The sequence below is a fragment of the Lynx canadensis genome, chromosome B4 (genome assembly GCF_007474595.2).
Source record: "Lynx canadensis isolate LIC74 chromosome B4, mLynCan4.pri.v2, whole genome shotgun sequence".
Taxonomy (NCBI): domain Eukaryota; kingdom Metazoa; phylum Chordata; class Mammalia; order Carnivora; family Felidae; genus Lynx; species Lynx canadensis.
In genome coordinates, this window is record NC_044309.1 from 77,961,482 (window position 1) to 77,986,313 (window position 24,832).

Genomic DNA, 24,832 nt, shown 5'->3' on the forward strand with positions numbered 1-24,832 from the left:
GTACTATCCTCACGGATAGTGTTTACAGCTTCTGTTCCGTGGAGCTATAGGCTGGCTTGGGGTCAATGCTTCTAGCTTTGCTCCTCTCTCAAGTGAGAGGGGAGAAAGGCAGTCCAGTCCCTCTCCCCAGCCCCTGGCTCTCTAATGTCCCTGGTTTCCTTATCTGGGCAGCAGCTAAACAGGAGAGATTTGCAGGACAAGGTAAAAACCTAAGATTGCATATATACATATATATGCTAGTCTATATGCGTGTTTATTTCAATTAGACACAGGCTTCTTATCCTGTACTCACTGGCTGATCTCTTTGGATCAATACTTTCGTTAGGTCTTTTGTGAAGTGAAATTTATATTCGCACCCCACTGTTCCCTTAGTAACAATCTCCGGCAATCAGATCTGCTCTCTGGTGGAAATGGCCTTTGGAAAGCGCCTGTGTGGTGCACACTTATACAATCTTACCTTTGCCAGAAACAGTTTTCTGATGCAGCCGGTATCTTTTCCAGAAAAAAAAAAAATTAACTACATTTAAGCAGACTTAACAAGGTCTTAAAATAGATATAAAGTGGTTTCACCCCACAAGGGGAATTCTTAAAATACTAAAGTACTGTTTTTAAGCATAGTCAAGTACTTCAGAAAAACTAATTTACATGCCAAACAATTTCTATGCTAATTACAAGTGATTCTTTCCCAATCACTAGGTAATATTTGGTGTTACTGTATGTACCTGAAGTGAATAAAATTACCTCTTTCTTAAAAAACAATATTCACTCATTAAAACTGGCCTTTCTGCACTTCTCCCAGATTTGCATTTTTATTGTATTTCAGGTGTGAATTTGAGAATTTGATCCCACAGTATTGAGGTAAAACCACAAAAACAGATTTATCACACTTGTCTAAATGAGGTGGTGGTGAATCTCAGATTTCCCTGATTTTGCCTTCTCGTAGAAAATGAAAGCCCAGGGCGCTCTCACTGCTGACACCACACCTATAAACTCGCCTGCATCCATATCCGGTCCCCCTTTCAGGTTCCTCTGTCTCTGTCTCTTTTCTGTTTGAATAAAACTTTATTTATAAAAACAGGCAGCTGGCTTGGGGCCTCAGTTTCCTCTTCTCTCAGTGACCCTTCAGGCTTCGGAATGAATCCTCAATTTGCCCTTCTCTGTGGGTCCTTTCCATCAGGGTGAAGCTTGCTGCAAACAAAGAACACTCACCCCCCACCTTCCAACCACCCCAGTCTCTCTCAACCACCCTTCCCCTTCATGGTCACATTTATTGGAAAAGTCTCTGCTTCCTCACTTCCCACTCTCGGCCCACCACTTTCCAGCTCTGCCATGGAAACTGATCTCTTGGTGGTTACCACTGGCCTCCTTGTTGCAAAATCCAGTGGCCCCTTATCAGTCCTTCCTTATTTAACTCGTCCTCTGGACAACATTTGACTGCTAACCATCCCGCTTCTTGGCTTTCCTGCCTCCCGCTGATGGTCTCCCTCCTGCCTGAGTGGGGGCTCCTTCTCAGACTTCTCTGTGGGCTTCTCTTCTTTGCCTCTCCTGTGAGTGCTGGTGTCCCTAAACACCCAGTTGCTTCTGGATGACTTCTTAGATGTCTCCCAAGCTTCTTAAATTCATCATGTCCCAAACGGAACTTGTTATCTATCACCCCAAACCTGTTCTGTCCCTGATGTTCAGAGAATGGTATGACTCCGCATGAGATTTGTTCATGACCTCCTTCTACCTATCACCCCCGCCATCAGTCGAGAAATCAAACCCAAACCCTTGTCCTTTCCACATCCCGATTATCTCTCCCAACTCTTCCTACCTCCATCCCCACCTTGGTCCCAGCCACCGACATCTCTCCCCGAGGTTAGTGGAAACTCCTCTTTCTGTCCTGCACCCATCTAGTCAATCCAGCTCATCCTTTTTATTGAAGCTGAAGAAGCTCCTCTAAAATGCAAATGGAGGGGCGCCTGGGTGGCGCAGTCGGTTAAGCATCCGACTTCAGCCAGGTCACGATCTCGCGGTTCGAGCCCCGCGTCAGGCTCTGGGCTGATGGCTCAGAGCCTGGAGCCTGTTTCCGATTCTGTGTCTCCCTCTCTCTCTGCCCCTCCCCCGTTCATGCTCTGTCTCTCTCTGTCCCAAAAATAAATAAACATTGAAAAAAAAAATGCAAATGGATATTCCATAATGTTCCCTGCTGCGTGTCACTGCCCTCAGGTTCAAGTCCAAACTCCTTATCAGAAGGCCCCTATCGCTTGATCTGAACCATCCTGCAACTTTGGCCACATCTCTTTCCTCAGCCCTCTTCTCTCATTGTGTGGTGCAGTTACCCTGGACTTCTTCTCTTCAGCCCCTTTGGCCACAGTTCCTTTTCTGCCTCCGGGCCTTTGCATATCTTGTCTCCTCCGTCTGGGACACTCTTAGATCTGACCAACTTGCTGTCAATAAATGTGTGTGGTGATGTGATGCAGTGGACTTCTGAGAGAGGCAGACCTGGGTCTGAATTCCAGCTCCATATGTATGACCTGAAGCCTGTCCACTAACCTCTCTGAGCCTTGGTGTCCTCATCTGTAGAAAGAGGAAAAATGTGTGGCATATACTGGTTTTCCTTTCCAACTACCCGACCCACCTCCTCCTATCCACTCTCAAATGTTTTTTTTTTTTTTTTTTTTTTTTAGGAATTGCTCCCTCATCCTATTCATGTAGGAACAGTGGTGATTCCTGGCAGCCATGTTCATATAACATGATGATGGGGCCCGAGGTTGGGACCTGACCCAAGCTGGACCATGAGTCCCTACCTCCTGAAGGAGGAGTTGAGACCCAGAGAGAGTTACGCTGGAGACTTTTCTGTGCGGCCGGACCGAGCATAGACCCAAAGGCTGTCAGGAGCCGTGTGTTCCTATGTGGACAGGAAGCCGAGAAAGCTGGTTTGCATCAAAGAAGCTGGAAACAGGTGCACAGAAGTAAAGGCCCAGAGAGGAAGAAAGGGTGAAGAGAAAGAATCTTGTGCATTTGACCTCCTCCTCCCAGTGACTGATTGAGACACACTCACTGCACTGAGTCTGGGAGAAACTCCCGCATCCTTAAACTGAAAAAGAAGAAAAAAAAAAAGGTTTTTCTTGAGTGGTAGACTGGATTTCTATTACTTGGAACCAACAAAATCTTAAGTAATTTACCTATCTTACAGAGTTCATTGTGGAAGATGGAAACAAGGTAAGTATACATGTGGTGGGTATTCAATGAACGATAACAATAATATGAATATGAATGAGGTGAGGTTGGAAGAAGAGACGTCAGAACTCTTTGAATGGTTTTAGAAATACGGCCTGATGCTTAGCACTATATCATCCCATGAGTGAGGTTTTTTGAATTGAAATTAATTAATTTCATTTAATTAACTACCAAAATTATCATATTTTGGTAATTTTGAAAGAAAGGACAAAATTACACCTAATCCCTCGCCCTATCAAATTGAAACAAATATTTCCATTGCATACATACATTATGCACCTCTAATCATGGTGCACACTCCGTTTTGTGTCCAGTATTTTTCACTTAGTATATGATTTTCACTTACTATATCATTAACATTTTAATATTTCTACACGGGCTTTATAATAATTTTAATGATATTAATAATTTTATTTAATGAATTTAATTAATTTATTAAATTATTTAATTTATTACTAAATTTAATTTATTAAATTTATTTAATAAATGTCTCTACATATATATTATGTATGCTATTCCATACATATATATATTTGTTTTGTTTTTTTTTTTTTCTACCTTAAATCATGCTTCAATGTATATTTTTGTGGATAGGCTATTTTATATTAGCTTACATTGATTGTTTTAGTTACAACAGTTAGTCATCTTTGAAAATTTTGATGGTACAGATAATCAAGAGGACAATATTTGTAATTTCACCACCCAGAGATAAGCCTCATAAACATTTTGCTAAATATCTTTCCAGCTCTTTTTTATGCATAATTTAAAAATAAATATTAGATTACACTGTACATATTTTATAACCTGCTTCTCCCCACTTTAACTGTATATCAGCAACATCTTTCTGTGTCATTAAATACTTTTCTACAACCTTTTGTATCTTACATGAACAATTCTCTATTTTTGAATATCCATTTGTACCAGTATTTTACTATCTCAGCTGAAACTGTGATGACATTCCCCAGTCAAGTCTTTAGGCATGTGTCTGATTCCAGTATTTCTTCAGGATAAACTCCCACAACTGGAATTGTGGGGTCAGGAAATAGGGATATGCTTGGAATAATTTCTTAGGAGTGAAATTATGAGGTTCAAGTTTAGAAGTTCTTTAAGGCTCTTGATGTGTGGCCATTTTGCTCTTAAAAAAGGTTGCCTTAATTTTCAAAAGTGGAATTTTCGTGGGGGAGGAGGGAAGAGTGCTTTTTCGTCCTCCCAGAATCACTGGATTATGGGGACCAGCTCTTGTCCATTCACCCCTCCTCCTCTGCTCCCAGGCGATTCAGGATAATGGCGAAGATCAAAAGGCTTGGATTCCCACGGCTGTTTCCACACGTTACCAAGTGACTCAGGCAACTCACTTAGATGTCTCTGAGGCCTCAGTTTCCCCATCTGTTAAGTGAGGCTAATTATACCTACTCTGGAGTAGCATAGTTTTCTCAAAGGTGAAGAGCAATAACACATCGACTATGAATCCCTGTTCTAAGCCGTGCATTTGTTCAGCCTCACAAGGCAGCAATGGCATTCAGTACCGGGTTGTGTTTCTGACAAGATGATGGAGATACGGTGGCAGATAGTTTTGAATCATGGGATTTCACCTACCTGCCCAGCGGCAGGACGGGCAGGAGTAAGCTCCCATAAACTCCTCCCTCTGGCCCCCACTGTCTGCCCCTCCAGGGCAAGGACGGTGGCCAGCCTACTGTTGTAGTACCTCCAACAGCAGTGGTGGGATTCTCTGGCTTTAATCTACAACCCCTTCTCCCCCCAAACCCGGGCAGCCCCTGTCGGTTCCCATGACAACAGCACCGCCTGGGAAAGACCAGCTTGGGGGAAAAAAACCCAGATTTTACTGTAAGGAAGAGTAGCCAGAAGCCACAGGCAGGGCAAGCTGAGACAGGGCTAGTGGGGCTGGGTCCTGAGGGCACAGACCATGCGGGTGTGAGTGCAGGCTCCGCAGAGAACAATAGCTGACATGTTTTGAGCACTTGCTATGGCCAGACATCATCCAACGTGCCGTATATGTATACTGACTTGTTTGACCCTCCCAGCTAACCTTTGAGGTGGGACCATTACTGTCCCTGTTTTACAGGTGACAAGAGCAGTACGGTGAGGTTAAAAACTGGCAGTCTGAATTGAGTGACTGTATTACGGACATCTAGGAAGTCGTAACTCTCCTCTCTACGGCCTCTGGCACTTGATAAAGGACGGTTTCTTCCTCTCTCCTCACAAAAGGGTTGCAAGATAAAAATTATTATTCCTGTATTACCAGTGAGGAACCCAAAGGTCAGAGAGGTTGAGTGTTGGGTCCCAGATCACACCGCTGGTCAATAACAGAGCTGGGATTTGAACTCAGATCTGTCTGAACACAAAATCCATGGCCTTTCTTCTACTAAGGTGCCTAGAAGCAAATCTGGAATTTCACATCTGCACGTAGGTATTTGCCTGTAAGCCTGAGGAGGCAAGTCATGGTTGTTTAATGTATCTTTAGGGGTGTGTGGGGGGAGTGTTGCTGTGCCTTTAGCACTGTGCCAACGCTTTCCCAAGACACACACACACACACACACACACACACGCACGCACGCACGGACACACGCACACATGTGCACACAAGCCCTGGCAGGCTGACGCCATCTTCCTCCCAGCCAGGAATGGGCCCGCCTACTCATAACACACTTCCCAGGCAGGTGAGCCTGCCCACACCTGCTTGCTTCACCTGGGAGAGGCTGCTAGAAGGCACATCTCCCCACCCCAACCCATTCTGTGAAACCAGGCTGGGGCTTCCCAAGGGAGAGAGAAACTTCCGGAGGTCTGTGAGGCCACTAGAACTTTGGGGGATGTTTTTTCTAAATAGAATGGGGAGCTTAAAAACTTCAACGTTTGGAGCTTCAGTTGCTCCAAAGTTAGGGTAGGGAAGGTTCTGTCATTCCAAAAGGAAAACTGTCCCTATTGTTCTTCCAGTGTCCATTTTTTACGTGATATATTCAATTACCTGTACCCTGATTTAATTCTTGTCTGGATGTGGCCTTTGATTTTTAAAAAAATTTTTAATGTTTATTTATTTTTGAGAGAGAGAGAGAGCAGGGGAGGGACAGAGAGAGAGGGAGATACAGAATCTGAAGCAGGCTCCAGGATCTGAGATGTCAGCACAGAGCCTGATGTGGAGCTCAAACTAATAAACTATGAGATCATGACCTGAGCCGATGTCAGACACTTAACCGACTGAGCCACCCAGGCGCCCCTCACCTTTGATTTTTAAAAGTCCTACAATCCCTGTGGTAAGTGCAGTGGCCTTCTTTCTGTCATTCTCTAAATATTTTTAAGTTTTTTAAAAATTTATTTATTTATTTTGAGAGAGAGAGAGCACACACAAGTGGGAAAGGGGCAGAGAGTGAGGGATAGAGAGAATCCCAAGCAGGATCCCCACTGCCAGTGCAGAGCCTGATGCGGGGCTCAGACTCACGAACCATGAGCTGAAGTCGGCCGCTTAACCCTTTAAGCCACTCAGGTGCTTCTGTATTTCTAAGTTTTTAAATTTTAATTCTGGTGTAGTTAACCTACAGTGTTATATTAGTTTCAGGTGTACAATATAGTGATCCAATAATTCTATACATTATTCCGTGCTCATCATGATAAATGCTCTTTTAATCCCCTTCATCTAGTTCACCCATCCCCTCACCCACCTCCCCTCTGGGAACTATCAGTTTGCTCTCTGTAGTTAAGAGTCTGGTTCTTGGTTTGTTTCTCTCTCTCTCTCTCTCTCTCTCTCTTTCTTTCTTTCTTTGCTTTCTTAACTTTCTTTGGTTTCCTAGCTTCCACATACGAATGAAATTATATGGTATTTGTCTCTTTCTGACTTATTTTGCTTAGCATTATACTCACTAGCTCCATCCATGTTGTTGCAAATGGCAAGATTTCGTTCTTTTTTTTTTTTTTTTTTTTTAATTCTCAAGTTAGCTAACATACAGTGTAGTCTTGGCTTCAGGAGTAGAACCCATTGATTCATCACTTACATATAACACTCAGTGCTCATCCCAACAAGCCCTCCTTAATGCCCCTCCCCCATTTTCCCCACCCCACCCCCACCCCCAAGATTTCATTCTTTTTTATGGCTTTTTAAATATTCCTTTATCCATTCGTCTATCGATGAACGCTTGGGTTGCTTCCATAATTTGGCTATTGTAAATAATGTGGCAAAAGCATAGGGGTACATGTATCCCTTTGAATTAGTGTTTTTGTATTCTTTGGGTAAATACATAGTAATGTAATCACTGGATCATAGGGTAGTTCTATTTTTAGCTTTTTGAGGAACCTCCATACTGTTTTCCAGAGTGGCTGCACCAGCCTGCATTCTCACCAACAACGCAAAAGAGCTCCTCTTTCTCTGCATCCTCGCCAACGTCTGTTGTTGCCCGAGTTTTTCATGTTAGCCATTCTGACAGGTGTGGGATGGTATCTCATTGTGGTTTTGGTTGTTTTATTTTTTTTTTAAGTTTATTTATTTTTAGAGAGAAAGAGAGCACGACTGGTGGAGGGGAAGAGAGAGAGGGAGAGAGATCAAATCCCAAGCAGGCTGTGCACTGTCAGTGTGGAGCCCGCTGTGGGGTTCAAACACACGAACCGTGAAATCATGACCTGAGCTGAAGAGTTGGATGCTTAACCGACTGAGCCGCTCACGCACCCCTATGTCCTGTGTTTTTAGTTTTAGCCATTCTGACAGGTGTGAGGTGATAGGTCACTGTGGTTTTGATTTGCATTTCCCTGATGATGAGAGATGTTGAGCATCTTTTCATGTGTCTGCTGGAGAAATGTCTGTTTGTGTTTTCTGCCCATTTTTAATTGGATTATTTGGTTTTGGCGTGTTGAGTTGTATAAGTTCTTTATATATTTTGGATACTACACCTTTTTAAAAAATGTTTGCTTATTTGTTTTTTGATGTTTATTTATTTACTTTTGAGAGAGAGAGAGAGAGAGAGCACAGCGAGAAAGGGGCAGAGAGAGAGGGAGAGAGAGAATCCCAAGTAGGCTCTGTGCTATCAGCTCAGAGCCCAACTTGGGGCTTATTCCCATGAACCCGTAGGATCATGACATGAGCCTAAATCACTAGTCAGATATTCAGCGGACTGACCCACCCAGGCACCCCTATTTTAGATATTAACCCTTAAAAATTTTTTTTTAAATCTGTATTTATTTTTGAGAGAGAGAGAGACAGAGAGACAGAGAGCAAGCAGGGGAGGGGCAGCGAGAAGGAGACACAGAATCCAAAGCAGGCTCCAGGCTCTGAGCTGTCAGTACGGAGCCCGACACGGGGCTCGAACCCACGAACTGTGAGATCATGACCTGAGCCGAAGTCAGACGCCCAACCAACTGAGCCACCCAGGCACCCCTGGATATTAACCCTTTATCAGAAACGCCATTTGCAAATAACCCCTCCCATCCTATACATTGTCTTTTAGTTTTGTTGATTGTCTCCTTTGCTGTGCAAAAGCTTTTTATTTTGATGAACTCCCAATAGTTTATTTCTGCTTCTATTTCCCTTGCCTCCAGAGAGGTGTCTAGAAAAATGTTGCTAGGGCCAATGTCAGAGAGATTACTGCCTATGCTCTCTTCTAGGACTTTTATGGTTTCAGGTTTCACACTGAGGTCTTTAATTCTATCATTCTATCTTATCTCTGAAAGACTATTCCTTGTTTTCGTCTGGGACCTTACCTCAAAGTTCTTGAAGTAAAATCACCACATTTGCATAAGATTAGTCATTATACAGATATTGATCCTATGCCTTCCCCTTGAAAGACAGGGTATATATGGGAAACAAAAGACATTTAGGTCCATCCCTTCCCACCTCTACTGAGTCAAGGGAGGCAACAGAAGCCTCTTCTGCCAAGTGGACTCTTAGATAGTGGGCTAGATAAGGGGCAGAGATCTGAAGGCTTGTCTATACCAAGAAGTTTCTACACACTTTTCTCCTGGAAGCAGAGTTAAGGTTCTCTCATTATCTCCATCAGCCTGACCATTTGCTTCTATCCAGTTCCCCTCTGAAGCACCCACAGGACATCATTGGGGATGACCTGGAAACCATCCTAAGTGGCTTTTAAATTTTTTTAATGCTTAATTTATTTTTGAGGGAGAGAGAGAGAGACAGACAGAGTACGAGCAGGGGAGGGGAGGGGGGGGCGGTGCACAGAATCCACGAAGCAGGCTCCAGGCTCTGAGCTGTCAGCACAGAGCCTGATGCGGTACTCGAACTCGTGAACCATGAGATCATGACCTGAGCCAAAGTTGGACACTTAACCGACTGAGCTACCGAGGCACCCCCTATTCGGCTCTCTTGCGCAGCCGGCAGACCCTGCCCTGCCTCGGCATAAACCCCATTTCTGTTCCATGCCAAACTGCCAAGGGTGGGAGTAGAAGATTCAGCATACTACAGCCAGCTCCCAGTTTCTCATTTGTGTAGAACTAGCCATGAGCCTTTTTTAGGGGCCCCGCACGTCCATCCACAGGACAGCATGGACTCCGAAGTGTAGTGAGCAAGGGGGAGAGAGGCTGCAGACCGGGGGACTATGGCCAAATTGCGTCAGTATCATGTTTGCTTTTCTCCTCTCGTGGAGAGGGCGGTGGAGACGGTCCCCACTGAGTATTGCGCACCTGAGCATGCCTCCTGCCCAACCACAGCCCCCTGCAGGCTGGCCCAGGCATGTGGTGGGCATTTAGTAAGTGCACCCTAGAGCTGGTGGTGATGTTGATGGGATGGCGGCACAGCACTCAGTCTGCAAAGTCCAGACTTCTGTCTCTCCCGCCCCCTGGGAATTTCATAAATAAATCCCTGGACCTGTTCCAAGAAGAATTTCAAGGCTTCTCTGCGTGTGTGTGTTTCCAGAAACACAACAATTTTACATGCTGCCTGGTGTGCAAACTCCTAAGCGATTCCTGGGGAGGGATGAGGGCCGGGCTCGGCAACGAGAACGTGGAGCTGGAGTTGGGCCGGGCCAGCAGGTCCGCCGGGACGCCAGCAGTTAACCGGGAGGTTGGAGCAGAGTCTCGGCAGCTGGCTCCGCTAACCTGGCTCGCAGACACCCGCTCGGCCCCAGGCTCAGGTTGCTCAGCCCCCTCCCCCACCCTTTGGCTTTGGCAGTATTCTCCACCAGGTTTTTGCAAAGTGCTGGGGTCTTAAAATAGCATAAAGACACACACACACTCTAGACTATAGTGTCAATTCCCGTACCACAGAATGATCAGAAAGGAGAGACCGTGGAGGGTAGAGAACTCCAGGGCATCTTCCTGAGCAGAGAGCAGTGTTAGTGTGAGGTCAGGCAGGAGATGGGGTGGTCACTTGGTGTGAGGATGGGGCTGAAGCAACGGGGAGGAGAAAATAAGACAGAGCCTGTGTCTGTGTCTGTGTGTGTGTGTGTGGTGTGTGTGTCTGGGATGATGAAACCAGAGGCTGTATTGGTGTTATTGGTATGACCGGTTTGGTGATGAGACTCTGGATTTCTCTCCTGAACTATAAACTTCTGTAGAGCAAGAACTAGGACTTTCATCTTAACCATTCCCAAGGCCTAGCCCGGTGCCTGGCACGTAGCACTCAAGACATATTCCCGGGATAAATATATGATGGATGGATGCATGGATTTGCTAGAACATAAAATGATAGCAATAAAGATAGTCCAACTGCAGTTGGCAAAATTAGAAATGGGTGCCCCGAAGTTAGAAGGTCCAGTCAATGAGTGGGTATTTACTAAACATCGGGAGGGAAGGGGAAGGGGTAGGGTTTAGGGTCTGTCTGGGGAAGGAGAGAGGAACACAGCCAGGAAGGGAAAGGCTTCCTGGAGGAGTCAGGCCCTGAGCTCGTTCTGAATCATTACAATTCCTTGAACTGGTGTTCTAGCTAAGGCTTGCAGGCTACAAGGACCAGTACACTCAAACCAATGGAAGTGAAAAGAGAATTCTCTGGAAAGACATGGGAATCTCGGAGATACTGGGACTGGAAAATACAGCCAGATCTCATGGAATCTGAGAAGACACTGGGCTGGGTATTGTTTGAATGGGTAAGTCTGGAGGGCGTGTGTGCACATGTACATACCCACAGGCACATCTCAGTAATCTCTCTCTCTCTCTCTCTCTCTCTCTCTCTCTCTCTCTCTCCCTCTCTCCCTCTCCCCCCCCCTTTCCCTGCCTCTGCTCCACTCCACTCTCCTCTCCCAGCTCACCCTGATGCCTCATGGCTGAGAATACTACTATATCTCCTGCCACCATCTAAGTAACTCAGTTATTGTGTCTCCTTAGTTCGAAGCCCACCGGAGAAAAATTAAATAGTTCAGCCAGTCTACTTATTGCTTTTCCATGGTTCAGATGCCCAACCCTGGTGCAATCATCTGTGGATGGAGGGCAGACCCATGTACTCACCCAGGAGAAGGGGGCATTGATTCTCATCATCCAGATGGAAAAGAGGGATCAAGAGCTGTCTAGGCAGGGGGAAGACTATGAGTGAGGATTTGGTGTGTGGATGGGGTGGTGGAGGGGTGTGTGTGGGTGTGTGTATACAAGACGGGGAGAGAGCGAGGGAGAGGGAGACAGAAGCCAGGACAATAGGAGAGCTATCAGGGTGGGGATTAATCAGTTGAGTGACCTTGGGCAGGTTATTGAAGCTCTCTATGCCTCAGTTCCTCATCTCTACAATGGAGTGCTTGTAAAGACTGACAACTCCATCTGAAGACCTGGGGGGCACCTGGCTGCCTCAGTTGGTGGAGCATGGGACTCTTGATCTTGGGGTCGTGCGTTTGAGCCCTGTGTTGGGTGTAGAGATTACTAAAATAAATAAATAAAACAAATCATCCATCTAAAGCTCTTAGGAGAATAAGTGGTCGCTTTCTGTGCTCTACTTTTAAGTAAGTCTGGATGGATATTAAGTTCTCCTCAGGTAGAGGGCTTGACTGCCAGTTTTGGTTCCATCCTGGACAAGTCATTTATCTTCTCTGAGCCTAAATTCCTCCACCTGTAAAATGAGATCAGACTAAAATAAGTTCTAAAATCTCCTCCAGATTCAGAATGTCATGGGTTTGGCTTGGTGTTTGGGGCAATAGGGAGCCTATATGCTGTCAGGAAGGTAGATGACAAAGTGAAAGGGGCTTTCTTGGACATGGATGTGCAGCGGTGTGCCTGGTGACCACAGGGAGGGTGGCCAGGCGGCAGAGAGGTTGTGGCACTAGCAGTACCAGGGATGTGTGGTATGAGGCTCTGAACTGGAGTCTCATTAAGGGTGTGGAGAAGAGGGGGCCAAACAGGCAAAAGCTCAGAGGTCCCCAACAAAAGGAGAATGACCAGAAGAATCATCCTGTTTGGCCATTGGGCATGCTCACATAGAAACTGAAGCATGAATCATCAAGGCTGAGGGCACCAGGCCTGTTTACCAAGGAGGCACTGGAGTGGAACAGGGTCAGTGTGAGGGTTAAAGAAAAAACTCTAAAATCATGCAATGGCCTCTGGAGCAGCGAGTGAGTAAAGCCAGGGGAGAGTTTCTCTCCAGTACACCAGAGGTCAGCATCATCCTCTGGGACCATTGCACACGGTTGATGGCATCGGGTATCTGATGTTGTCTGGGGCTTTCAGGCTGGCCCCTCTGGCCAGACTCCCATCCTCACCCACCAGCCATATCACATTCAGGTGCCTTCCATTCCTACACTGCCCTCCCTCTGCTTCTCTCAACTCTCTGTCCCATCTTTCATCTACCAATACCTATCATCCTACTTCTCACCTTTCATCCTCCAAATGTCCCCTCTTCTGCCCACCCAGGACTGCTAAGTATTTCCAGAGGAAACTGTACCAAAGTTTGTTATGAACACAGTTTTAGGTTCTGAAACCCTGGTCGGGCCCCAGTGCCACTCTGGTGATCCCTTTCTGCTTTTCCATGTCCCTGCATGCCACTCCCATTCTCCACAGTGGCTTTTACAAATGCTCACCACTCTATTTAAGCACACCCACCATGATATGCCATCCTGCCTCCTGACCATATTGTACCACAACAGAGGGCCATGACTGCAGTTTGGCTGAGAACACCCAGGTGGCCCTCTCATGCCTATAAACTCCCTTAGTTCACCTTCTTCCTCCAGCCTCTGTCCTAGGCTACTCTGGATCTTGATCCTGTGTTCCCCATACACCGTAGGTTCTGGATCCATCACTTACTCCTTCTTCTTCCTGTACCTTTGAACTCATCTTGTCTCCTTTACCGCAGTCTCAGTTGCAATCTCTCCCTTCTTACTAAACCAACAAAACAACCAACAAAACACAGCAAACACTCCTGTGACCTTCTGTATCCTTCTGGAAATCTCCTTTTCTCTCTCTTGTCCAGGCTGGAAATCTGTGTCTTTACATTGGATTATTTAGCCCATTCATATTTATTGTAATCATGGATATATTTGAATTTATTTGCACCATTTTGTTTATGTTTTCTATTCATCCTACCTTAAAATTATTTTTTTGCTTTCCTTTCTTGCCTCCTTTTGGATTGATTATTTTTCTCATTCTATTTTCTTCCTTCTCTTAACCTGGAAGTTATATAATCTATTTCTCTTCTATTAGCAAATACCTGACAGTTAATAAAGTACTCGTGAATTCATACATAATTTATACAATTTTTTATTTAGCCTTCATTTTTGAAAGACGTTTTCTATGAGTAGAGTAGCCCCCCTAATCTATGGTTTCCCTTTCCACAGTTTTAGTTACCCTTGGTCAGCCATGGTTCAGAAGCAAGCAATCCTCCTGACATATTGTCAGAAAGTCAGTAGTAACCTAACACTACATTACAAGCCTACATCATTCACCTCATTCATCTCATCTTGTAGGCATTTTATCATCTCACATCATCACAAGGAGAAAAGTGAGTACAGTACAATAGGATATTTTGAGAGACCACATTTACATAACTTTTATCACAGTATATTTTTGTAAATTGTTCTCTTATATTGTTGGTTATTGTTGTTAATCCCTCACTGTGTCTAATTTATAAGTTAAACTTTATCATAGATATGTATAGGAAAAAAAACATAGTATATAAAGGGTTTAGTACTATCTTCAGTTTCTGGCATCCACTGGGGGTCTTGGAACACATCCCCTGTGGACAGGGGGAACTATTGTATGCAATTCTAAGTCAGCTCCTATTTTTCTCTTGGCCCTATTTAGTTGCTTTTTGGATTTTTGACTACAGAGCTTATATTTCTTGCAATTTTGTCTGTGAGAATTTGTTGTAGCTTGAGATGAAGGTGGCTTCCTCTAGAGATGATCTGCTCTTCTTTCTTCCAGGTACAATCAGGAGGTACCACCAGCACAGGACTACTTGAATCCAAATAGTGTGCAGTTTTTCACATCACCCAGGTAGGGGGAATCTGGAATGAAATTCAATCACACAGGCCAGCTTGTGGTTGAGAATTCTCAGGGAAGATTTCCCCCCATTCTCACTCAGAGCCAAGGTTCAAGTCCAACAATTTTCCTTGCCTATCTCCTGGGGGAGTCAATTATTTCTAGTTCATCCTTCAACCTAGTATATTATTACCCATTGTGGGTCACCTTTGTGCAGATAGTTGCTTATTAGTCTCCTCACCTTGGGCACTTGGGCTTTGTCTTCTGTTTCCTGTATCCGCTTGCCTTTGAAAACCAAAGTTCAAGTTCACCTGGTAAGCAAATGCTCTCAAGGTGAAAGCCAGCTTTGCTGCTCTACTTTCCCCTCTTTTTGTTCCTTCATTTTTGACTCAAGTATTCTATACTTTCTTGGTAGTTTACTAAGCATTTTGAGTTGCTTCTTTAGCAGAAGGTTTGCTCAGGGAAACTGGTCAGTCATTCTGAAAGAAATCCAAACCTCCCTCTCCCATCACAGCCAAGTTCTTTAAAGAACAGATGACAGTCTTTCTAAGCCTTCACTTCGCCTTCACCTGTAGCCCCCTGAGGTTAGGCCTCCACCCCATCCGTGTTCCACTGAACCTGCTCAGGTAAGCATCACCAATGGGCTTCAAGTAATCAAATCTTAGACATTCTTTGTTCCTCATACTATTTTACCTCTTCTCAACATTAGAAACCACTGACCTAAGAGTGCCTGGGTGACTCAGTTGGTTAAGCGTCCAACTTCAGCTCAGGTCATGATCTCACAGTTCGCAAGTTCAAGCCCTCCATCAGGGTCTGTGCTGATAGCTCAGAGCTTCGAGCCTGCTTCTGATTCTGTGTCTCCCTCTTTCTCTGCCTCTCCCCCACTTATGCTATGTCTCTCTCTCTCAAAAATAAATTAAAAAATTAAAAAAAAAAAAAAGAAACCACTGATCTCTTGAAACCCTTTCCTGCCTTGGTTTCCATGAGTCTATTCTTTCCAAGTTCTTTTCCTGTTTCTCTGACTGTTCTTTCTCTGTCTCCTCTTTCCTGCCAGTGTTGCTGTACTTCCAGCAACACCCCTGAGCTATTTGAACAATTATGATATGCTTCCAAATCCATATCTCCATGGCTTCAGGTGCCTACAGGAGGCCTTTCAAACTCTGTACACCCAATGGGGAGCTCATCTTTCTCCCAGACCTGCTCTTGCTAATCTGCTGAATGGAGCCACCAAGCATCCAGTCAACCAAGCCAGATTATCCTGGAATCATATGGGCCATCCCCATTTCCTTCCTCTTCCTCACTTCCCACATCCAATTAATCTTATAGCTTCCACCTCTTTCAGATCTCTTGAACCTATATTTCTTTTTTTTTTTTTTTTAAGATTTTATTTTTAAGTAGGTGCCTGGGTGGCTCAGTTGGTTAGGCAGCTGACTCTTGATTTTGGTCCAGGTCATGATCTCATGATTCATGAGATCTAGCCCTGTGTTGGGTCTGTGCTGACAGCATGGAGCCTTCTTGGGGTTCTCTGTCTCCTTCTCTCTCTGCCCCTCCCCTGCTTGCATGTGCTCTCTCTCTCCAAAATAAATAAATAAATAAACATTTTATTTATTTTTTATTTTTTAACATTTATTTATTATTGAGAGACACAGAATGTGAGCAGGGGAGGAGTAGAGAGAGGGAGAGACATAGAATCTGAAGTAGGCTCCAGGCTCTGAGCTGTCAGCACAGAGCCCGAAGCGGGGCTTGAACTCACAAACTGTAAGATCATGACCTGAGCCGAAGTTGGTTGCTTAACCAACTGAGCCACCCAGGTGCCCCAATAAATAAACATTTTAAAAAAGATTTTATTTTTTTTTTTATTTTTTTTTTAATTTTTTAAAATTTTTTTTTCAAAGTTTTTATTTATTTTTTTTGGGACAGAGAGAGACAGAGCATGAACAGGGGAGGGGCAGAGAGAGAGGGAGACACAGAATCGGAAACAGGCTCCAGGCTCTGAGCCATCAGCCCAGAGCCTGACGCGGGGCTCGAACTCACGGACCGGGAGATCGTGACCTGGCTGAAGTCGGACGCTTAACCGACTGCGCCACCCAGGCGCCCCAAAAAGATTTTATTTTTAAGTAATCTCTACACCCAGTGCGGGGCTTGAACTCACAACCCAAAGATCAAGAGTTGCATGCTCCACCAACTGAGCCAACCCGGTGCCCTCACATTTCTTTCCCATCTCCAGTGTTGCTGCCTAGGGTCAGGTCCCCCTATCTTGACTGGACTGCTGGAATTGTCTCCTTTTTGGTTTACCTTACCACGAGCCTTGCCTTCCTCCAACCACCAGCACAAAGTTCAAGTTCATTTGGTTCAGCAAAGTGGTCTTTCTAAAACACAAATATAATAAAACACACAGACACACACACACACACACACACACACACACACACACAACAACCCATCTGCTTAGAACCCTGCTAAGAAAACTATGTTTCCAAAGTATGTTTCCACATCTGTCTAGCTCTTCAACATTACCTGTCAGCTCCACCACCGGCCCCCTTCACCTTGCAGCCTTTGGGTGTGCTGCCATGCCGCTCATGATTCCCCTAAATGCCAGGCAGTTTTACTTCAGTATCTTGCTTGTGCCGTGCCCTCTGCGGGGAACAACCTCCTGCTTTCTCTTGCCTCCACAAGTCTCCTATCTATCTAGGGGACACTCATCGATCTTCCAAGAGTCAACTGTAGCATGGCCTGTCCGTGAAACCTTTCCCACCTCCTCAGCTTGTCCCTGCAGCGTTGAAGCATCCAGACCCTCCTGAGTGCCCCCACTGCCCCTTTACTGGTGTGTGTTATAGCATGTATCACATGTTGCCTTTTTAGAAATGCTTGTCTCGATTATTGTAAGTTCCATGAAGGCAAGGAGCACGACTTCTCCAAGTTTACATGTTGCACCTTGTATACCATAGATGCTCCACGCGTGCTTGTAGAATGGATGAATGAAGATGAGCCATTACTTTCTTGAGGTTAATGACCCTGCTATCCACCAAGGCAAACTATGCCAAATCCCCTAAGATGACAACGTCTTGGTGCGTTGTGACTAAGATGGCAGCTGTAACACTGGATGGTCCAGTCATTGGAGGCTGGGGAGCTCCAGGGAATCCCATGACAAAGTCCAGAGACAGGGCAGACAGGGAGTTTAAAGAGTGTGATGTGGGTCCAGTCCTGGGAAGATGAAGGAGAAATCTTCCCAGAAGATTTTTTTTTTTTTTTTTACAGAAATAGACACCTTGCTGAAACTTTCAGGGATGGTCAGAGAGCCGATCTGTGAGTGGGACACCGATAGATTGGGCTCTCTAGTGCTCGGCTCAGGACCTAAAAGGGAAGGTAGGCGCATCATCTAGGAAAGCTCTAATTTGAGGGGGTGTGCCAAATTCTCAGGAATAGGGTGTGAATGATCCAACCCGTCCCACACCCCTGCCAGTCTAATTTCCCCACCTTCAGCTGGCTCTTGGAGACCAGTTCCTGGGAAAGCATGAGATGCTATGATGTCAAAGGAGCACAGGACCAGTAAGTAGGCTGTGGCTCCAGCGCTTAATTATACGTGAGCTTGGGCAAGGTGCTTCCCTTCCCTAGCTCTCAACTGCCTCACCTGTAAATTGCACACACACTGACATGCCTCAGCCACTTCACAGGATTGCGGTAAAGGTCAAATCATCCTCATCCTCATCACAGCTATTCTTTTCACGTCCCTTCCTGTGTGTCAGAGGCTATGCTAAGTGCTTTACATACAATATCCTCGCAACATCTCTGCGACATAGAACTATCATCGGCTCCGTTTTCCAGATGAGAGAATCAAGGTTTAGGGAGGTAAAGTATCTTGCCTAAAGTCAAATGCTATCAAGTGAGATGGTGGAGCTGGCTTTTGGGCTGTTGCCCCAGGGTTCTGGTTCCCCAGGCTGTATATTCAGGTATCTAGCCGACCATGCTGTCTGGGAGAAAAGCAGCTACTGGTTCCTCCTGGGTCTTGCAGCCACAGTGGCAGCACTCAGCAAGGTTTAGGGGAAGCACAGTTCCTTCTCCTTGGCCTCAGCAATGTGCTCCTGGGGGGTTAGTTTTCTCTCCTCAACTGCAGGGTTTGGTGAAGGTAACTGTATTGAATAATGCCCCCCCCCCACACACAATTCATGTCCACCCAGAACCTGTGATCGTATTTGGAAACAGGATCTTCGCAGATGTAATCAAGTTAAAATTAGTTGAACTCATACTGGATTCGGGTTGGCCCTGATCCAACGACTGGTGTCTTTATAGGAAGAGAGAAATTTGGACACAGACATACAGACACAGAGAGAAGATGGCCATGTGAAGGTGGAGGCAGAGAATGAAATAATGCTTCCACAAGCCAAGGAACACCAAGGATTCTGGGAACCACCAGAAGCCAGAAGAGACAAGGAAGGATTCTTCCCTAGAGGCTTTAGAGAGAGAGTATGGGCCTGCTGACACCCTGGTTTCAGATTTCTAGCCTCCAGAACTGTGAGAGAATAAATTTCTGTTATTTTAAGCCACCCAATTTGTGATACTTTGTTAAGGGAGCCTTAGGAAACTAACACAGTAACCCAGTGCTGTGCACATCATAGCTGGGTCCCCTAAGTACGGGTGGAGCAGGGTTTGAGAGACCAGTTAGATGGACTGGGGTGTGTGTGCCCATTTTGGGGTGGTGAGGGAGAGCAGTATAAAAATAAGGTGTTTACTCATCCAGCCACTGACCCACTTGTAGACAGTGTCTCTGCGTAACTTTGCACATGTGTGTTTGCATGTCAGTTGTGTCTGGGGGGTGTGGCTGCAGTCTTTTTTTTTTTTTTTTTTTTGGAGGTGAGGAGGGGCATTCTTCAGATTGGTGACAACTTAAAAGGTGAGGATTCCATTTGGGAAACTCTGCCCCCTACCTCCAGTCACCCTGTCCACCCCTAGATCTCACATGATGACATACGGTACTTAGATTAAGAAACTTGCCCGAGTGTTCATGCCAGTTAGTTAGAAAAGGAAAATTCAGATCCAGAAGTCTGGTTCCAAAGACCCTGCCTTCTTCATGAGTTCAAACTCTCAAGCTAAAGAAAGTAAACTCTTTTCAAAAAGATATGGGCGATTCAGTTTACTTTCTATAAGCACTTCTTTCTAAATTTGTAAGTAACACTTGTTTTTTAATTTTTTTGTTTATTTTTAAAAGAGAGACAGAGCATGAGTGGGGGAGGGGCAGAGAGAGAGAGAGAGAGAGAGAGGGAGAGGGAGAGAGAATACCAAGCAGGTTCCAGGCTCTGAGCTGTCAGCACAGAGCCCAGCCAGGGCTCGAACTCACAAACCATGAGATCACGGCTTGAGCCGAAGTCAGACTCACAAACCGTGAGATCATGATGGCCTGAGCTGAAGTCGGATGCTCAATCAATTAAGTCACCCAGGTGCCCCAACACTTGTATATTTGTAAAATATTTAGAAAATATTGAAATGTTTCAAGAAAAAGTAAAAAAAAAATATTCTGGCAATACTTACTGATAATATCGGGTAATTCCTTTCCAGTCTTTTTTCTGTACAGTTATACATTACCAACAAAACTAGAATAATGCTGTAAATAGTTTGGTATTTTGCTTGCTGATTTAACATTATCTCACAAATATCTCACCTTACTCGTTTCTGTAATTTTTTAGTTACTAAATAATGCTCCATCATATTGATGGGCCAGCATTTATTTGTCTTCTATTATTGCCTACTTAAGTTTCCAGCTTTTTACAATGATAAACATGCAACTGTTAACATTTTTCGTACATATTTGTCCTCATCTCTATCATTTCTTGAAGCCAGATAAGGAATAATAGCAGTCCACAGGTATAGATATTTTAAGGCGTTTGATATATAATGTCAAACCCAAAAGGGTTCTATCAAGTGAGGGTTCTACCTCCGGGCAGAATGGGAGTGCGTCCCGAAGTACCCTCACCAAGACTGAGCGGTAGCGTTAAACACCTGGCTCTGTCCTGCAAAGGGGCCCCCCAGACTGCGATCACACAGGTTGCCTGCGTCCGGCGGATGGCAGGCGGCCGCGCGGGACAGGGAGCCCAGCCAGAGGCCGGTTGCGAGGACCCGGGCAGGACGCGGGACGCGATGGGGGCTTAAGGCTAGGCAGTGGGGATGGAGGGAACGGGAACACGCACGCGACTCGCCGAACATTCGATGCGGGGGAGGGGGTCGGTGCTGATAACTGCACGCTGGGCGGGGCGCAGGCCAGGGTGGAGGCCGCGTGTCAGGCGCGGGCCTCTCCGCGGAGCGCTCCGCACCCACCCGTGAGGTGGCCGAGGCGCGGGCCCCTCCCACCCCTTTAACAGGGACACTCCCCTTTAAGGCGGGCGCCCGCGCGCACCCGGCCCCGCCCTTCGGGGGCGCGCGCGGCGGCCGCGGCGCCGGCTCGGCCGGGAGCGCACGTGCCGGCGCCGGGCGGAGGAGAGGGAGGCGGGAGCCGGGCTGAGGGAGGAGGGGAGGCGCCGGGGGCGCGCGCGCGCGCGCTGGGCGCTGCTGGGCTGCGGCGGCGGCGGCGGCGGCGGTTACTATGGCGGAGTCGGCCGGAGCCTCCTCCTTTTTCCCCGTTGTCCTCCTCCTGCTCGCCGGCAGCGGCGGGTCCGGGCCCCGGGGGATCCAGGGTGAGTCCCGGGCCGGGGGGCGGGGGCCGGGATGGAGAAGGCCGGGCGAGGGCGAGGCCTCGCGCCGCGGCCCCTAGCTACAGCGCGCCCCCTCCCCACGCGCACAATATGGCCGGGTGGGGGGCGCGGAGGAGTCGGGGTGACCCTCGGTCGGCGTCCCCAGACCCCCGAGGCGTGGCTGCCCTGCCAGGACCGAGCTCACGCGGGGCCCCTGGGGACCCGAGCCCCCTTCCAGACGGAACTGGTTTCGGGGAGCTCTCGGGGTCGCGCTCCCAGCACCCCCTTGTTCCATAGAGGGGAGAGCGGGATCCCTTCCCTAAGATTTGGAGATCCGTGCTTCTGCCTCTCAGCGTGTCCAGGGGCGGGGGTCTTCCTTCCCTCCCACCAGATGCTCTTGGGGGGGCGTCTTTTCTCCCGCCAAGATTGAGGGGCTCGGGCGATGGGTCGTTGCTTCTCCGAGGTACCCTGATTGTGCGAGCCCTTGCGCACCTCAGATGACAGGGGAAGGGGTCTCTAACCTTTCGTTCAGGACCTGCACTTGGGGTGTCTCTTCCCCTCCCTCCCCTCCCTCTCCTTCCTCCCTAATGTTCTGGGAAAGGGAGTCACATTTACCCTGCGCACAACCCCTTTGAGTTCAGTGGGGCAAAACCCCCCACATACACATGCCCCGTGGAAGCTGTTGGGAGGAAGCGAGGCCAACAGGCCCCTAAACGTTTTTGTAGCTTGGCTGTGGAATCTCTTTAACCCTAGGAAACCTAGTTCCCGAACGGTTAATCTGCATCTAGGTGTATTTGCTTTCCGCCTCGCCTCCCCCACCCCACCCCAGGGGGCCCATTCAGTTAATCACTTTGTGGATGCCTTTCAGGTGAAATCCTAGAACCTACCTCCAACCCCCAAGATTATTTAAAGATCCCACCACTGGACCGACTCCGGCCCTTGGTCAGTACTTATTTACCTTCCCACACAATCCCTTTTCCCAGCCCTGCCCCCCACGCACTCCCCCACCCTCACACGCCCCTTACCTTCCAACCCCCACCCTTCCCACTCTAGAGGTGGGCACCTTTTCTGTGGGACACCCGGCTGGGTGTGTTGTTTATGAGGCTTTGGGGGCAGAAAAGAGCAGATGAAACCCTAAAATATTTAACTTAAGAGACTCGTCTTAAATGTGTTTTGGCATTGGGGTAGCAGATGAAGGTTATATTTGGCAGTTATATTGAAGTGATTATTGACCCGCAGATGGATCTGGGAGAGACGATCAGGATTGTATTCGCTCCCGATGTACAAAGCCTGTGCTTTGACTTCTCAGCAGCCCCTAACCTTCCAGCTATGGGAGATCAAGTGTGTGCACTGTGGCTCTCCTCTCTACTAAAAATAATGATTCTCAGGTGGGTTCAGGCTTCTTTAATAAACCAGACAAACAAGAAAAGACATCATCCTACTTTGGAGTCTCAAAAACAAGTTCATTATCTCCAGCTTTGATATTTGCTCCCAGTGGTGTAGCCTGTGCAGTGGGGTCTTTGTTCACTGGCTAATGCTTCTGTTAAGCACCTCGTGTGTGTTCCTGGGTCTCGCTGCTCTGTGTATGGGTAACATGCTGTGGGATCTGATAAACATGGTGAAGGTGTATGAACACAGGCCGTTGGTTGTGGTAGGATCATGGTTTTCGTGAATAATGTTTGCCGGGCCTTCTTATGGGCCATGTTCTGGGAATGTGTAACATGATGTTATTTCTCTAGTAGGATAGTAAATAAGGAGGCTCAGCCTTCAGGTTTGTCATTTTGTATGTGTCTGAGTAAATCTTTTCAGTTCTGTCCATAGAATTTTTTTATTCTGGCCCTAATATATGTAAGATTTTTTAACAGCCATTTCCCTGTTGATTTGGTGTAATATCTGTGGGGTTTTTCTTGTGGTGAGCCTAGTTAAGAACGTTTAATTGGTAATCCAACTGGTTCTGAATAGGGCAGAGTTCATTTTTTGTAACCTTCCTAAAATGGATGTTTGTTGGGATGAGGATGGGTGGGCATAATAGGGAGTTAGTTTCTTTTTTTGGTAAATTGGAAATTAGGTTGTGTGTCCAGCAAACATTCTCGAAGGCCTTTAAACTTCTTGGCCAGACACTGCAGTTTTTTCCGGGACACATCTAGTTGCCAATAGTGCATGCTACAGAGACCACTGTTGCAAAAGGCTGAAAGTAAAACGTCAGTTCTGGGAAAATAGAGGCTGTGGGATAACAAGAAGTTGATTGCTTTCCTCCCCTGCATTTCCTCCGTTTGCTCCCCTAGGTGGGCTGGAGGAGTGGCAGAGCCAGGGAGCCTTGATGCCTGGTACTTGGAAGTGGCATGAGGGCAGAAAGGGATAGGTGTTTCTGTTAGGGCATGAACTGCGACTTTGTAAAAGGCCAGTGACAAGGAGAATGAGTTCCAGGTTGTAAACAGCAACCACTTGATGGGTATAGCAGGTTTTAAGGCCTACTTTTGGAATTTCCACAACAGTCTTTAAAAATGTACAATTGCATTTGTTAGTGGTGGGAGAACATGACATTCGTTTCTTAATACCCAAGCAACGAGGGAGACATTTGAGGTTCTGATAGGAATATTTTGAATTTCTGTGAGCAGACTTCATCTAATTTCAGGCCAAGTCTTAGAATTTTGTTGAGGGGACATGGATTTGAAGTACAGTGAGAGCGAACTCTTGTAGAGAAAAAGAGAATCTCTGGTTACTTTTGTTAAAAGAGCTCCTGGAACAGATGTGATTAAAACATAATAAAATGGCTACTCTGGTTAAAGGTTGGAGCCAGATGGAGGGAGGAGGCCAGGTCTCAGCCCTAGAACTTTGCTCCCTTACAGGTTGTCCTTGAACAAGTCACTTGCTTAACCTTTCCGTGACTGCCTCAGTTTTCCCTCTGTAAAGTAAAGAAATGGTGTGTGTAGTTCTTCTTGGGACATTTGTGAGACTAACTTGCTGATAGCCAGTTGGCTGGGAGGTATTTTTAGACACAGTTTCTGACTTCAGTGAAGGAGTGATGTTGGGCTACTTTTTATCTTACGGGGCAGAATAACATACTCTTGGGATTGATAGGGGCACCACATGCCACCGCGTGGTTGATTTCTTCTGATTCGTGCATATTTTTGTGGACCGTTTCAGATTTCCTCAAGTTAATTTCTGTCTTTTGACAGGCTCTTACATCGTATCCTGGGCAGCGTACCTGTGCTAATCAAAGACAGTCTGGAGGGAGCGACCTGCTTTAGGTTTTATTGGTTTGGCAACGTTTTAATTCTTACGCAACTCTGGGTATGTTTATGGCACTATGTAAATGTTACATAAGAACATGGAGGCTGAGAGGTGGCTGGAATGGTGCCTGTGAACACAGGAAGGTTAGACTGAGGACTTCATCCGAAAGGACCTTGGGAATCTGCAGTCAGTACAGGAAGAAGCTGCACTTCATTTTCCTCTAAAAACCTTTTTAGATGATTGTGTCTTTCAGGTGGACTGCTGTGTTATAAATAGGTTTATTCTCCACCGGTGAGCTAATTGTAACCTTGCTACCAAAATATGAATCAGTAAACGAGGAGACGTGCTGCTGCTTTCGGCATGTCCTGTTG

At 46.4% G+C, this 24,832-nt stretch overlaps 1 protein-coding gene across 4 annotated transcripts in view; it reads left to right on the plus strand.

Annotated features, from left to right (window-relative positions):
- Positions 1–21,098: 21,098 nt before the first annotated feature.
- Positions 21,099–24,832, plus strand: part of ACVR1B (activin A receptor type 1B) — a 34,931-nt gene continuing 31,197 nt past the window's right edge. The window contains exon 1 of one of the 4 annotated variants that reach the window (XM_030322659.2): positions 21,099–21,230. In XM_030322659.2, coding sequence (XP_030178519.1) covers positions 21,140–21,230 — 91 coding nt within the window. In that variant the 5' untranslated portion in view covers positions 21,099–21,139. Of the gene's footprint in view, positions 21,231–22,491; positions 22,616–24,429; positions 24,522–24,832 lie in introns of those variants that run through there. The other 3 variants (XM_030322663.1, XM_030322661.1, XM_030322660.1) reach the window with 3 other exon arrangements.